Source organism: Acomys minous, assembly GCF_964271855.1.
Source record: "Acomys minous genome assembly, chromosome: 5".
Taxonomy (NCBI): domain Eukaryota; kingdom Metazoa; phylum Chordata; class Mammalia; order Rodentia; family Muridae; genus Acomys; species Acomys minous.
Window position 1 is genome coordinate 59,590,603 of NC_140494.1, and position 15,608 is coordinate 59,606,210.

Below are 15,608 nucleotides of genomic sequence, written 5' to 3' on the forward strand. Positions count from 1 at the left end.
ATACACTGTTTTCTAAAGCTACCACACCATTTAAATCCACAGTAGCAGTATATGAGGTTTCCAGTTTCACTATATTCTTATCAACATTTGTGATTGCTTTTTCATATTATTTTTATTGAAAATATATTTTTTCAAACAACGTATTTGGGTTACACTTTCTCCTCTCCATACTCCTCCCAGTTCCTCCCCTTCTCCCGTGATTGCCACCCTAATTGGCTGAACTTGTAATAATGCCTTTAGTTTCTAATGATGTCTAATATCTTTACATCTGCTAATTATTCACTTATTCATCATCATTGATGTAATGTCTATCTTGATATTCTACCTGTTTTTAAAGCAGCTTGCGTTTTCATTGTTGATCTGTTATTTTCATATTCTTAGTTAAATTTCTTGTCAGATAAATAACTTGCAAAGATTTTCCTATTGTGCAATTTAAATTTTAACTTTGTTATGATACCCTTGGTGTCCTTCTAATTTTTCTTTCATTTTTTTTAATTTCAACTTATTTTTTAATTACTTGTGGTTTTAGCATTTTGAAGTAGTATTCATTTAAATTTTTCTTATTGCCCTTATGCCTGAATAATTTAAGCGAATATGCCTTTCAGGTTTTTATCCTTTCTTCTGCCCACTTAACCCTGTAGTTGAACTCTTGTGGTAAATGTTTCATTCCAGGATAACTCTTAGGCTTGGTCTCTGTAACCAGACTAGCTGGTCTGACTTCCAGTAGTAACCCTAAACTCTGAAATTCAAATTGGTTCTCATTTTTATAATTTTTGTTTCTTCATTGTTAAGGCTTTCTCCTCATTCTTTCTTCTAATTAAAAAATTATTTCTTTGAGCTGTTGAAAATATTTCAATATCTATTTAAAACCTTTCTGCAGGCTTCATCATGGAATTTCCACTGGACGTTTTTCTTATACATGACCATATTTTCATGTTTATCTGCATGTGTGATAATATTAAGCATTGGATACAGAAAATAAAAAGGCACTATGGCCATGGCACCTTTTTATTTTTTTTTTAACATTTTATTACTTTATTCATATTACATCTCAATTGTTAGCCCATCCCTTGTATCTTCCCATTCCTCCCTCCCTCCCGCTTCCCCCCTACTCCCCTCCCCTATGACTGTGACTGAGAGGGACTTCCTCCCCCTGTATATGCTCATAGGGTATCAAGTCCCTTCTTGGTGATCTGTTATCCTTCTTCTGAGTGCTACCAGGTCTCCCCATCAAGTGGACGTGGTAAAAAATGGGACACCAGAGTTTGTATGAAAGTCAGACCTCCCTCTCCACTCAAAGGTGGAGAATGTCCTGTCCATCGGCTAGGTCTGGGTAGGTGTTCAAAGTTTACTGCCTATATTGTCCTTGGCTGGTGCCACAGTTTAAGCAGAACCCCAGAACCCAGATCCGCCCATCCTCCTTCTTGTAGGTTTCCAGGACCCTCTGGATCCTTCTATTTCCCCATTCTCCCATGCTTTTCTCACCTAAAGTCCCACTAGGATGCCCTCCCCTCTGACCTACTTTCCTGGTAAGTAAAGTCTTTCATGGGACATGCCCCTTGGACTAGTGTCTAATTATAAGTGAGTATATACCATTTGTCTCTTTTTGCTTCTGGGTGAACTCACTCCTTATAATTTCTAGTTCAATCCATTTGTCCACAAATTTCGGGAATTCCTTGTTTTTAATAGCTGAGTAGTATTCCATAGTGTAAATGTACCACAGTTTCTTTATCCATTCTTCTACTGAAGGACACAAGGCTGTTTCCATGTTCTGGCTAATATGAATAAGGCTGCTATGAACATGGTTGAGCATATGTCCCTGTTGTGTGGTAGAGCATTTTCTGGGTATATTTTAAGGAGTGGAGTAGCTGGCTCTTGAGGAAGCCCTATTTGCATTTTTCTGAGATAGCACCAGATAGATTTCCAAAGTGGTTGTACTAGTTTGCATTCCCACCAGCAATGAAGGAGTGTTCCTCTCTCTCCACATCCTCGCCAGTATGTGGTGTCACTTGAGTTTTTGATCTTAGCCATTCTGATGGGTATAAGATGGAATCTCAGTGTCGTTTTGATTTGCATTTCCCTGATGACTAACAAGGCTGAGCATTTTTTAAGTGTTTCTTAGCCATTTGAAATTCCTCTGTTGAGAATTCTCTGTTTAGTTCTGAGCCTCATTTCTCAATTGGGTTATTTGGTTTGGTGGTGTTTAATTTCTTGCGTTCTTTATATAGTTTGGATATTCAACCTTTGTCAGATGTAGGATTGGTGAAGATCTTGTCCCAGTCTGTAGGCTGTCGCTTTGTTCTCTTGACAGTGTCTTCTGCCTTACAGAAGCTTCTCAGCCTCATGACGTCCCATTTATTAAATGTTGACCTGAAGGCCAGGGCTGTTGGTGTTCTGTTCAAGAAGTTGTCTCTTGTGCCAATGTGTTCCAGGCTCTTCCCCACTTTTTCCTCTAACCAATTTAATGTCTCTGGTTTTATGTTGAGGTCTTTAATCCACTTGGACTTAAAGGAGATCAAAGGGATCCAAATGGTAAAGGAAGAAGCATGGCACTTTTTTAAGGATAATTTATTCAGGTGTATAGTTCTGGAAGGATGATAGTCCATCACTGTCACAGTGGGGGAGTATGACAGCAGGCAGCAGGCAGGCAGCAGGCAGGCAGCAGGCAGGCAGGCAGGCCGGCAGGCAGCAGGCAGGCAGCAGGCAGGCAGCAGGCAGGCAAGCAGGAAGGCAGCAGACAGGCAAGCAGGCAGGCAGCAGGCAGGCAGGCAGGCAGGCAGGCAGGCAGGCAGGCAAGCAGGCATGTAGGCAGGCTGGCAGGCAGGTAGGCAGGGAGGCAGCAAGCAGGCAAGCAGGTAGGCAGGCAGCAGGCAGCAGGCAGCAGGCAGGCAGCAAGCAGGCAGGCAACAGGCAGGCAGACAGCAGGCAGCAGGCAGGCAAATATGGTGCTAGAGTAGCAGCTGAGAGCTCCATCTTGATCCATAAGCAAGGAGCAGGGAGACCTAACTCAAACTTGTTTCAATCTTTTGAAACCTCAAAGCTGGATCCCAGAGGCCACACCTCCTAATCCCCGCAAAAAGCCACCAGCTGGCTACCAAGTATTCAAATGCCCGGGGATTATAGAAGGCGTCTCATTCAAAGTTCTACACGTGCTGACTTGATTTCCACATTTTTGCCTATTTTCTGTGGATGCAGTTTCAGCTGCTTTTTGTTTCCTTAGTGACCTTTTTAGATGAATTCTGTAAAGTCTCTATCCCTCCCAGGATGTGCGCCTGTGACAAGCGGATGCACATTTGGAACAGGCATTTGCTGAGTGGCTCTGTGAGAGCGTTGAAGCACATTTCGCTTTGGAGATTTCTAGTTCTGCCTTAGTTACTGCTTCCTGTGCTCGTAATACCATAATCCAGCGAGAGAAATGACGTGTTCTGAATCCTCATATCTTTTCTGGGAATTCATACTTTCCCACCCGTATAAGCTGCCCAGGAACTATGAGAGCTTCAGACACCTCAACACATAACCTTCTCTTTCTCAGATCTTTCTACTTTTGATTTTGCTTACATATACATTTATATTATTACACATATATAAAATAAACTGCATACAGCAAGAAGAATCATGAAACAATCAGGAATTATATAAATGTTACCTTCATAAAGTTTTGGCTATTTGGGTTTTTTTTTTTTACCATTTTTAAATTTTTTTATTAAATTTTTTACATATGAATTTATATTATTACACTTATATACAATAAACTACCTACAGCGAGAAGAACCATGAAACTATCAGGAAATAAATATATTACATCTCTCATCTGGCATAGCTGATAGCACCATGAGAGGCAGCTACAATCTTAAACACATGCTACTGATTACTTTTAATCTATTCTTTTTTTTTTTAAAGTACTTACTCCTGCAAGCACTTTATTCACATTGATCAATGCCAACCGTCAATGTCATGAATTTGTAATTATGAAAGAACTCTGAGAAAGATTAAGATGACTAGTGGGCCAGCCTAGGCAGAATGCAAAGATCTGGTCACACAGCCAAGCCCAGCTGTGCCCACCTCTGACTGCACCCCACTTCCCACCCTGGGGCCCCAGCCTGCCTCTGACTGCACCCCACTTCCCACCCTAGGGCCCCAGCCTGCCTCTGACTGCACCCCACTTCCCACCCTAGGGCCCAGCCTGCCTCTGACTGCACCCCACTTCCCACCTGTTCTACTTCAGCACCTAGTTGGAACATGAAAAGCAGCAGGATGAACACGGTCCTCAGTGTTCATAAAGACCCTACAGGATGCTTACCCCGTGATGTTATTGCTGTGAGTGCAATAACTGCCCATGCTGCTGGTTAAAACAGATAAGTGGCTGAAATGGACCAGTGGCTTCCTGGAACCTATGCTACCCCCGCAGCATTGTTTGTTTGTTTGCTTGTTTTCCCTTCTTTTTACATAAACATTCATATAACATATATATACAATAAACTACATACAGCAAGAAGAACCACGAAACAATCAAGAATTATATAAATGTTACATTCATAGTGTTTTGGGTATTTGTATTTGGCAGCCTTGAAGAAAACATCTTTCCTATCTTGGTGAGCCTAAAATTCCGAACGTAAATCAATACCTATCAACTTCAAACATCTATCTAGGCTTAAAAACATCTTAACCTCTAAACAACTAAGCTTAATTGTAAAACTAAACTATCTGGTCTGCAGCCCCATCAGAGACTTGAGAAGGAATAAAAAGTAATTACCTGAGTAAACTGGAAGTGCAGGTTAGCAGCTTACAAAATGAAAAAAAAAAAAAATGACAGAGGTAGTTGGGTGCCTGAGCAGTAACCTACAACTCTCTTTAACATTGGAGCATCTTCTTCAGCCTTCTGTCCCAACATATCTGACAGACATATTTGTGAGGCAGGAGCTGTTGTGGACTTGCTTACCCTGTCTTGGCAGAGTTTGGCCATGGACTCTGCCTACATGCAAGCTTGCCCATTTTTTTAAGCATAATTCTCCCTGTGGCCAAATTGAGGACATTTTGCTCATGACTGGTTTGCCACATTTGAAGCCATCTCCATAAGGTGGTTCTTTGATGCTCATCATCTTCTTTGAGGTAGGCTAGGTGTTGCTAGGCGTTAACCTGTCTTATTGTCAATAAATCTTTAAGATAATAAAAAATCTTTAAATGCCATATTCTGTAGGTCTCTGAGGTAAATCTGTTCTCATAGAGATGAAGTAATGTGCTCTTTTTTAATTTCAGAAACCTTTATACAATATATTTTGATTGTATTCTTTCCTCATTCAACTTCTCCCAGATCTGACATTGCAACCCAACTTTGTGTTCTTTCTCCCTCTTAAAAACAAAAACAAAAAGAGCACATACTAAAAAACATAGTGTCCATTTTGTGTTAATCAATTACTACTGCACATGAGGCCTGATCTGAAGTCTGTTTGATATACTGTGTGTCCCTCCACTGAAACAAACCGATTGTATCTCTCTCAGTGCCTGTCAGTAACTTCTTGTTAAAGTGGGACTTTGTGCCCACTTCCCTTCCTCCCTGCTAGGGTTTTGTCTTGTTTGACCTTGTGCAGGTCTCTTCTTTGTCACAGTCTCTGCGTGCTCATATGTAACCCTCCATCAATGTCTTAGTTTCCTTGACTTCCCGGCTTTCTTTTTGCACCCCTTTAGCATGAATCTCTGAACAACGAAGGGAGGGGTGTGATTAAGACAATCAATTTGGAGCTGAGCTCACTCTCTGTAGATCTCTATATGGACTAAACTTTGCAAGAAAGGAAAAAAACCTTCTCTGATGAGAGTTAAGTGGTGCACTGGTCTATGGGTATACAAATCTGTCATCAGGAGCCTTTTTTTTCCTATGTCCATTTAACAGAATAATAGCAGTAAGTGTGCCTGGGGCTCATGGCCCAACTAGTCTCAGGCTCTTGCCCTCATTAATGGTGTCAGGTATGGATGCTATCCCATGAAGTTGGCCTTAAGTACAACAAATACTAGTGGTTGGTACTTGTGTCACTATTGCACCCATGGGTACATCTGATGGGCACGTTCTTAAATTAACTGGTCTTTGAATTGTTGCAAGCCCTTGTCTGTGTTCTGATTTTCACAGTTCTGAAAAGGTGATTTTTGGTGTGTGTGTGTGTGTGTGTGTGTGTAACGTAGGTCAGGGGACAAACTCAGATCTCTTTCTGTTCCTCAGAAACAGTCTACCTTTCTTTCTTTCTTCTTTCTTTTCTTTTTTCTTTTTTTTTTCTTTTTTCTTTTTTTTTTTTTTTGAGATGGAGTCTCTCATTGGGCTACGACTCACCAAGTAATCAGGAGTACTTGGCTCTTAAACACCAGGACTCTTCCTGTCTTCATTTTCCCAGCACTAGAATTACAAGTGTATGGTGCCAGATTCAGCATTTTAACTTGAATTCTGAGAGTGGATCTCAGATTCTCATGCTTGCCCAGCAAGTAGCTCACCAACTGTCTCCTGTTCCATTCCTAGTAACCTAGCACGAATCACTTCTAACCTGACACACTGCCAATGCAAACATTCCTATGATGAGATTGTTCTGGGCCAAATAATATCTCCCACATTCTCTTCATAGATGACTCATTTCCTCACAAATATGAATTATACTAGTTGTACAGGAAGGAATCCATGACGCAATAGAAAGCATAGATTGTAATCATATTTCCACCCCACTAAACTCTTTGGTAGTATTCTTTCCCAGCTTGTTTCTTAGGCTTCTAGGACACAGGGATGTTTCAACCCACTAAAAAATGCTGTGTCATATACCTCTCCCTCGTGGCATGTTGTACAACTTTTTCACAGTCCTCAGCTACTTCCTCTGTCAGATCTCTAGAAAAATATCCCTTTTCCTGTCACCTTCATAACCACTAATGGAAGCTGGATTAGCTTCCTGTGGGTGAGAATCCCAGGATAGGTAGTGAATGTTCACACTCTCCTCTTTTTACTCTCAGATACTCTCATACACATAGGTTGCTCTATGATTTCTTGCATGTAGCCATATTTCTGATACTTCTGTTTATCATTTTATGCACATTAGAAACTCATATTTCAGTTTCATGTTTTTACACTGTTTTTTCCTGATGTCAGTTTCTTTGTGTTTGTATATTCAAACTATTATTATTATTATTATTATTATTATCATCATCATCATCATCATCATCATCATGATCATCATAATCATTTGCATCTTGAGAGTCTAATAGCTTCACCTACAAGTTTAATGAAATTTCAGTATTGGGCGGTGTGTGTGTGTGTGTGTGTGTGTGTGTGTGTGTGTGTGTGTGTCTGGGTGGATGTGCTGGATTAATAAATATCTAAGTCTCTAAGTAAATTCTAAGAGGATACACGTTTCATGGATTGTACCCACTAATAGAACTCTGCCTGAGACTTGTCTGGTCTACACATGCACCATGTATTTTCACTTTATCGTATATTAGCTTAGTTACTCTTCCACTGCTGTGAGAGAACCATGACCAAGGCAACTTGGACAGGAATTTATCAGGGCTCGCAGTTCTGGAAGGTTAGAGTGTGTGATCATTATGGCGTGACAGAGAATGTGACAGCAGGCAGGCATGGCACCAGAGCAGTTACTGAGACCTTACATTTTGATCCAGAGACACAAGGCACAGAGGGGTAAAGAGAGAAAGAGGGAGAGAGAGACAGAGGGGGAGAGAGAGAGAGAGAGAGAGAGAGAGAGGAAAGAAGAGAGAGACGGAGAAGGAGAGAGAGAGGGAGGGAGAGGGAAGGAGGGGAGAGGCAGAGGCAGAGGGAGACACAGAACTAAGTAAGAGTGAAACTCAAAGCCCACCCTAAGTGACACACCTCCTCTAGCAAGGCCACACCTCCCAATCCATTCCAACCAGAGACCTAGCATTCAAATAACTCAGCCTATGGGAGCCATTCTCATCCAGACTCTGACATGTCCCTTTGCATGTTATTAATATTTCACTTTCTCCTTGAAAACCTCTAATTCCATCTTAAAATCTAACTAAAGGTCCACACTTCTTTAAGCCTCTTAATTTTGTCAGCAGACTTCGCTCTTGTCTTCTTCCAGCTTAATGATACCTCAATGATACCTTTCCTTATCACACGGTTGTGACTGTGTGTTTATGTCAGTTCTTATTAGAGTAACAGCCAAAGCCAGATGTCTAAAATCATTGGAAAGTGAGTTAACAAATACGAGCTTCTTGTGACACAATCTAGAGTTGCCTTGAGGAACTGCCTCCATCAGATCAGCCTGTGGCTATTTCAGAAGAGCTCCTTTTAAATTAACGATTGATGCCGGAAAGCCAAGGCCACTCCCTGTAGGTGGTTCCACCCTTGGGCTTGTGTAAGAAGGCAGGCTGAGTATTTCATAGAAAACAAGCCAGTGAGCTGCAGTCCTCAGTTCTTACCTTCATGTTCCCACCCTGTTTCCTCAGTGATAGCCTACGATCGAAAAGTATAAGGCAAATAACCCCCTTCTCTCCAGGTTGCTTTTGGTCATAGTTTTTTTTTTTATCATAGCAACCAAAGTAAACCAGAGCACCTCTTCAAATAAATTGCAAATATCCTTAAAGTTGAATACCAAGCATTGTTCCCTCATCCATTGAAAATTCACGCTATCATTTCCATAATGAAGAAATCAATGTCAAAATCTATACCTGATTAGCCATAGAAGATTTAAAGAACTATTCCCATCTCATTTCTCATGCGATAATTCAGATGCATAGTGAGTCTTCCACATCTACAGTCTTCATTCATGGATTTAAGGTTGAGCTGAAAATATCCAGGGAAATTCTACTGTAAACTATAAGAGAGCATGTACTTAATTATGTGAGCATACTACTGCCATTTCGTCAGTAGATTTGGACATCCACGGGCCTCTTGGAAGCAATGCTCTGTAGATACTGAGGTATGGCATCTCTAAACTAGCAAGCCATAGAGAGCACAACAGTACAAAGCACCCATCCATGGCCGCTATATCACTTCCTTCCACCAGGTTCCTCTCCTACTTGAGTTCCTGCCCTGACTTCCTTCAGTAATGGACAATTATTTGGGAGTATAAGATGAAACTAAACCCTTTCCTCTCCAAGTTGCTTTTAGCCATGGTGTTTTATCTGAGCAATAGAAATCCTAAGATAAGGCGTACATTCATGATGTAAGCAATTTTCCTGATACTTTTAATGTATTTATTCTAATATTAAATGAAAAATATAAATTATATAATGCTAATAACATGAAGCTATGTGTCTTAAAAAACCACTCAATTTTAAAAATAATTATGCCTAATTCTGTCTAATTCTGAGAAAATTATTTGCTTTAAAACAGTGTTAGTTTTACCAAAGCAGATTAGTTAAAAAGAAAAAAATAGTGCATCTTTTGGAGGGTAGCACTTCTTCTATTGAGAGAAGCTTTGTTCTGTGACCTGGTGGCAAGCAGCACAGGAGAGTTAAGTCCCTCAGCAAACAAAGAGTGTAAGCTGAGGGCAAGGAAACTTTTCCCAGTGCTTCTGTTTTATTCCCTCCGAGGTCACAGTTTACATCATATGCTCTGTCTCCAGAGCAAAGATGTCCCAGCTGTTTTTCTGTATCCACAAACAAAAGCTGCTAATCCTGTGGGGCTGGCTATGCACATACCTCGACAATCACAGACTTCCTGAGATTCCTCAAGCTGTGTTCCTCTATGCTTGACTGATACGGAGTTTAGAATAGTCATTACATTTTCCAAAGAGACTCATTATTTTATCTTTGATATTTGGGGTAGATTCTTAATGCCAAACCAGAAGACAAACTATAATATTAACAGGCAAACAGTGCATTTAGGAAGTGAGAAGAGGGGGTCAGTTCTTTTAACTGTGGGCCTAAGCTTTGAAAAAAAATGGAAATAGTTCTACGGCTGCTGTTGTATTCTCCCTTCTTAATTACGATGTCTCTAAGCATTGTGGTCCAACACATGACACAACCTAAGCTTGGACGGACATCTCCCAGGCTCCATCTTGCTGAATATGCACAGTGTGTAATGTACATGAGACTCCATGCATACTTTTTTTTCACAATCACTCAAATACACTACAACTCTCCATTCTGAGGAATAACTTTTGGTATGAAATTTGATTATATTCAAGTATACTTAGTATGCCTTTTGTACTAAAGAATGAATTTAGATCTTGAAAGAATCCAGGGCACAGCCAGCAGAGAGAGAGAGAGAGAGAGAGAGAGAGAGAGAGAGAGAGAGAGAGAGAGAGAGAGAGAGAGAGAATGATAGAGATAAAGCAGTTGGAAATTAATTCAATATCTCTTGCATCCTATGACCGTATTCATTTAATTACTAACAGTCATAGACAACTTGAGATTGCTGAAGCAACATGTAATTTTTATTGCCTTTTCTTTAAATATATTTCTTGTTAACTATAAACACCTAAAAGTAATGGCTACATCTTGTTCACACTTCAATAATTTTATTTAATTATTTTTTGCATGAGATTTTTCCTGTATGTATGTATGTGCACCACATGGATGCTTAGTGTCTATGAAGGCCAGATGACAGCCTGTGGATCCCATGAAACTTAAGTTAGAGATACCTCTGAGCTGACATGTGTGTGCTGGCAATCAAACCTGTATCCTCTGGAAGTGCAGCAAATGACCTTAAGCTATCTCTCTAGCCTCCTATACCAATACATTTTTTGATATTAATTAAACTTAATAAATAGGTGTACCCTTAGTAATATGGTTATTTAATAAAATACCGAGGGAGTAAGTTAACGAGTTCAGTAGTTTCTTAAAGTGTGAGACTATGTTGAAATTAATCATTACAAATACTAAAATTTCAAAATACAGACTTTTCTGCTTCAAAGAATCACCATAAATCACATGCTGAAAGGGTAACATAATGATTTCTATAGCTAATATTATTTAATTAAATATTATTAAGAGTCTCTGAGAGGATCATTGTTAGACTTGTCACTGTAAAATTTAGAACTAATCTAAAATTTTAGCAATAATAAATGATAACTTAATGCAATGAACATTTGTATTGCAATGTTACCTCTAGAATAGAATGTAGCTTTCAAAACTGTAGTCTTTTTAATCATTTAATGGCTTATATTTGATTGTTTTTGTACTTAACTTCCTACAAACTTTTGTCAATTTAGAGCATGAAACATAAAATGAATTCATTTTACCTTACTTCTTAAAGAAAAATAAAGTTCTGATAAACATGATCAGTAGGGGTGAAAATCTCCATGCAGTTCTCTTACTGACTTCTTTAGGAGAAAGGAAGCAATTAAGAGCATAGGATAATTCACTTGCCACATCATAACTGAACTTCTGACATTTAGTGTTTGTTTTTAATTTGGAGCTAAATATGGAGTTAATATGAAGTTAAATATTATCATCTTTAGGGGTTCAACTGCCAAACTTAATAATTTCTCCCGCTTGGAGCCAACACTTCACCTGTTGGGCGTGCAGTTTGACCAGAATGTGGCTCAAAGCATCATCACAGAGAAGCCCGGGGCAGCAACAAAACTTCTGTATCAATTGTACATCGCTCTTCAGAAAAAGAAGAAAACGGGGCTGACTGGATTAGAGATACAAACCATGCAACCCCAGACCAACATGCGGCTTCAGACGCTCAAAAGCGAGGCATTTCGAGAGGTGAGTCCAGAGCAAGACCTGTAGACATTCCCATAGGAAGAGTGGCCATGAACTGCCATGAAGACGTGGTCCTGGGAAAGCCCCACTGCAGCCGCTTGGACTATTGGCCATCCTGGGTGTTATAAATCCTGGGGGTTACATCCTGGGTGTTATATCATGGGTGTTATATGTTGGGTGTAATATCCTAGGTGTTATATGCTGGGTATTATATCCTGGGTGTTATATTATGGGTGTTATATGCTGGGTGTAATATCCTGGGTGTAATGTCCTGGGGGTTACGTCCTGGGTGTTACGTCCTGGGTGTTATGTCCTGGGTGTTATATCCTCGGTGTAATATCCTGGGGGTTATATCCTGGGGGTTATATCCTGGGGGTTATATCCTGGGGGTTATATCCTGGGGGTTATATCCTGTGATTATTTTATACTAATTTCTAAAAATTTGTGCATCTACTCTTACTGTCTCCCTGCTTCCTATGCACACTACAGACACTTTATCTGAGCCTGTTCCTCTTTCCCTGCACTTTTTCTCTTTTATTTTTGAGATTAAATACAATTATAACATGTCCCCTCCCTTTCTCCTCCCTCCATATTGTCCAATATACACCCTTTGTCTCTTCTAAATCCATGCCTTCTTTTCTCATTAATTGTTCTTATGTGCATATATATAATTTATCCTAAATTATCCCTAAATATAACTTGCTAAGTCTGTGTACATTCCATTGCTTTCTATGCCTGTTCTTTTCCTCTCCATTCCTTCTGCTACGATGCTGGGTCAGATTCCTTTTGGGGCCATTGCAGCATCTGGTAGAACGTCTCATGAGCATCGGCCTTGTTAGACAGCAGGCCTCTTTGGCCCAGGCCCCTCCTGCTTTATATCTGTTGCATCTCCATCTGGAAATGAACTCCGCAGTCACTCACTAAGCCATCCCAACACTTCTTCTCCATACAGCACAGCACCAAGTCTGTCTCCTTCCTGTTCACTGGCAGGGTGTCCTTGACTATGTGTAGACAACGCTTGGCCTGTCTTCCATGCGAACATCCCAATCTCATCTCTCCTCCTCCCCAAACATCTTTCCCATCTCTGCCATCCACCCAGCTCACATGATTCTTTCCTTGTAGCTACTAGGGCACCCGTGTTGACCTTGGCCCTTACACTGCTGGCTACCTGTTCCTTATGGGTTTCTCGTGTGACCTTAAGGTTTGGGTGCCTCAAATTCATGAGAAATGCCTAGTAAAGTACTTGAGCGTTGTAAATATTCAGAAAATGTGTTTTGATGAATTGTTAGCACTTTTTAGTTGACACTTTTCTCCAGTGCCTTTGGCATTTGTTTTTAAGGTGAGTGAAGTGCAAGCTGCTAATTTTTCCAGGCTTCTGGATTAGCAGGCAGTGGTGCACTCACACAAAGCCCAAAGGCAGTGGAAAATGCTAAACTTGAACTTTTAATTTACAAGGTAACAATGACATAATAGATATAAGAGCTACCTCTCTTTTCAAACTGTGCTACTTTAACTGGATAGCACGGTTAATCTGGTAGCAAAGTTAACTGAGAAACCATGGGCAGGCAGATACTAGATTGGCCATAAAGCTAAGTAACTCAGTGCTGGATTCTTCTTCTGTACAAGCTTGGTAAACTCGGCAGTCACTGAGAAACTTGTAGCTCAGCTTTCCCAGCGCTATAAATGAGGATGATTATTTCCACATGCCAGGACACTGGACTTTTATGTTGCTTAAAGAAAACAATGCACAATGAAGTATAAGAGCTTCCAGAGATAATCATCACCTTCTGTAGATATTATTTGAGTTCTCATTTTATACCAAGCACTTGCACATGAATGACACCAGGAAAGCCCCAGCACACTTCATGTTCGCATGCTAAGGAAGGGAAAAATGTTTCTGTAGAGTGGTTGATAGCATAGCGATTTAAGAACAGGGAAGAACAGCCCAGAGTAACTGCTCAGGAAACATGGAGGTAGAGGAAGTAAGGGAATAAAAACAGCAGCTCGGCAAGAGAAATTCAAGAGAAGTGTAAAATGCATCTTGTAGAAATAGAGACAATTGTTTGTTGAGGAAAAGATTTGGGGAGAGAACTGGATTGTTGTGTGAGGGTCAAAAGTAAAGAGGTCTGTGATTAAGGAAAAAAGGAGATAAGAGCAGGCAAACATATATATATATATATATATATATATATATATATATATATATATATATTACTTTATTGTAAGAAAGAATATAAATAGTATATTTGTTGTCGTATAATTAAAGATTTTGGTAATAACACAAATAATATAGTTTTAATTTATTTTAATTATCAACAATGGTGCTGTAATATAAAATTTATTTTTAACACCAAAAAAGTATGTGATTGCAATGCCAGGATGCCTTTTACTCTCCAATAACTGGAACCTTTGAAATGCTTTCTTCATTTAGAGACTTAAAAACCTGATACCTCGCCAAACTGACTTCAATCTGATGCAAGTCACATGCAGGTTCCAAGAGAAATGTAAACAAATGAAGGAAGACCTTGCCAGAATGCATATTGAGAAGTTTGAAAAATTTCAAAAACTCGAGGAAGAGCAGAGACACTTTAATATCGAAAAGGTTCTATAGATCATTTTGTTCCTGAAAATTTATTAGTACATAGTATACTATTGGTGATTTATTTCTGCCTGTAGTAAGCACACTGTACAAACAGCAGTGTAGGCAGACTGCATGCTGTGATGCATGGCTTTGCTGTGCCTTTATGTACCTTCCCTGGTCCCATATTTTCTGCCCTCCATCTTTATTATCACTCTCACCTGCACTTGTGGCTGAGAACTATTAACTGCCTAATGGGAAAACTTTATTTCTTTCCCTGGATGGAATTTGTACCTCAGCTCCTTGGAGAAAGGATTTGCTACAAGCTGCACTACTGGCCAAAGGGCATCAATCATTGCACCCCCGTGGAAGACAGAAATGCCAGTTTCTATATCCTTACCCATTTTTTTTGATAGATTGCTTCTCTGCTTGCTTCCCTGTCCAACTCTTTTGAGCATCTTATCTTCACTGTCCTTGACTACTGCTTTGTGTGAGCTGCTACTGCTTCCTAAGCCTCTGAAAAAATCTTTAATGATCTGTGTCTTTAAAGATACAGGATGGGGGAAAATCATCAAATCATTAAAGACTTTTAAGAGAATTTCAAATGGCTGGATGCATAGAACGTGCTAACTACAGGCAATGGAGTTGTAGTTCTTCCTACTGCATTTGAAACTTGCTTTTTAAATTGATTAGGATGGTGAGAAGCTAATAAATCCAGAACGGAGTTAGTTTCTTGTGGGAAAGGAGAGATATGTTCAAGAAGCAAACTATAGAAAGCCTTCTGTGACTGGCCAGAGTCTTTGCGTGGTAGAGACAGTGCAGTCAATAAGCTAAGTTAGTTAAGGTTAAGGGCTGGGGCTCATCGGCGTTGAACCAGCCAATCCAGGTTCGAAAAGCCAAGTACAATGCAGGAGAGCTCCAAAAATGAAGAGGCAAAGGGAGCAGGATCCCGTGAGTTACTATGAAAGAGAGAATGCGAAGCCTGCTCATAGGAAGTGAGTAAGACAAGAGACAAAGTGGCATCCTCGTTTTCTTAAGAAAAAGAAATTAAGCATGTAGCAATTAAACAAAAATTCACATAAAGTAAAACATGGCAATTAAACAAAAATCCACATAAACATGTGGCAGTGGAATAAAAACTCTCATTTTTAGAAAGTGAAATAAAAAAAACTTTAAAATGATAACTTCTGCATTTTGGTGGTAAATTTAATTTTGATATCTTTTGATATAGAAATGATTTAATCTATTGTGATTTAATGCTTTAGTAGTAAAGTGATGTGTATAATTCCCATAAGATATTTAGTTTTAAAATATTTTATGATATTTTAGATACTTCTCTCTCAGTTACATCATTCTGTTTATATTATCC

At 39.6% G+C, this 15,608-nt stretch overlaps 1 protein-coding gene across 3 annotated transcripts in view; it reads left to right on the forward strand.

Annotated features, from left to right (window-relative positions):
* The window catches only part of SPEF2 (sperm flagellar 2), a 168,584-nt gene that overhangs the window by 14,499 nt on the left and 138,477 nt on the right, over nt 1-15,608 (forward strand). For all 3 annotated transcript variants that reach the window (XM_084781449.1, XM_084781450.1, XM_084781448.1), the window contains exons 3-4: nt 11,412-11,664; nt 14,093-14,263. In XM_084781449.1, coding sequence (XP_084637575.1) covers nt 11,412-11,664; nt 14,093-14,263 — 424 coding nt within the window. The remainder of the gene's footprint in view (nt 1-11,411; nt 11,665-14,092; nt 14,264-15,608) is intronic.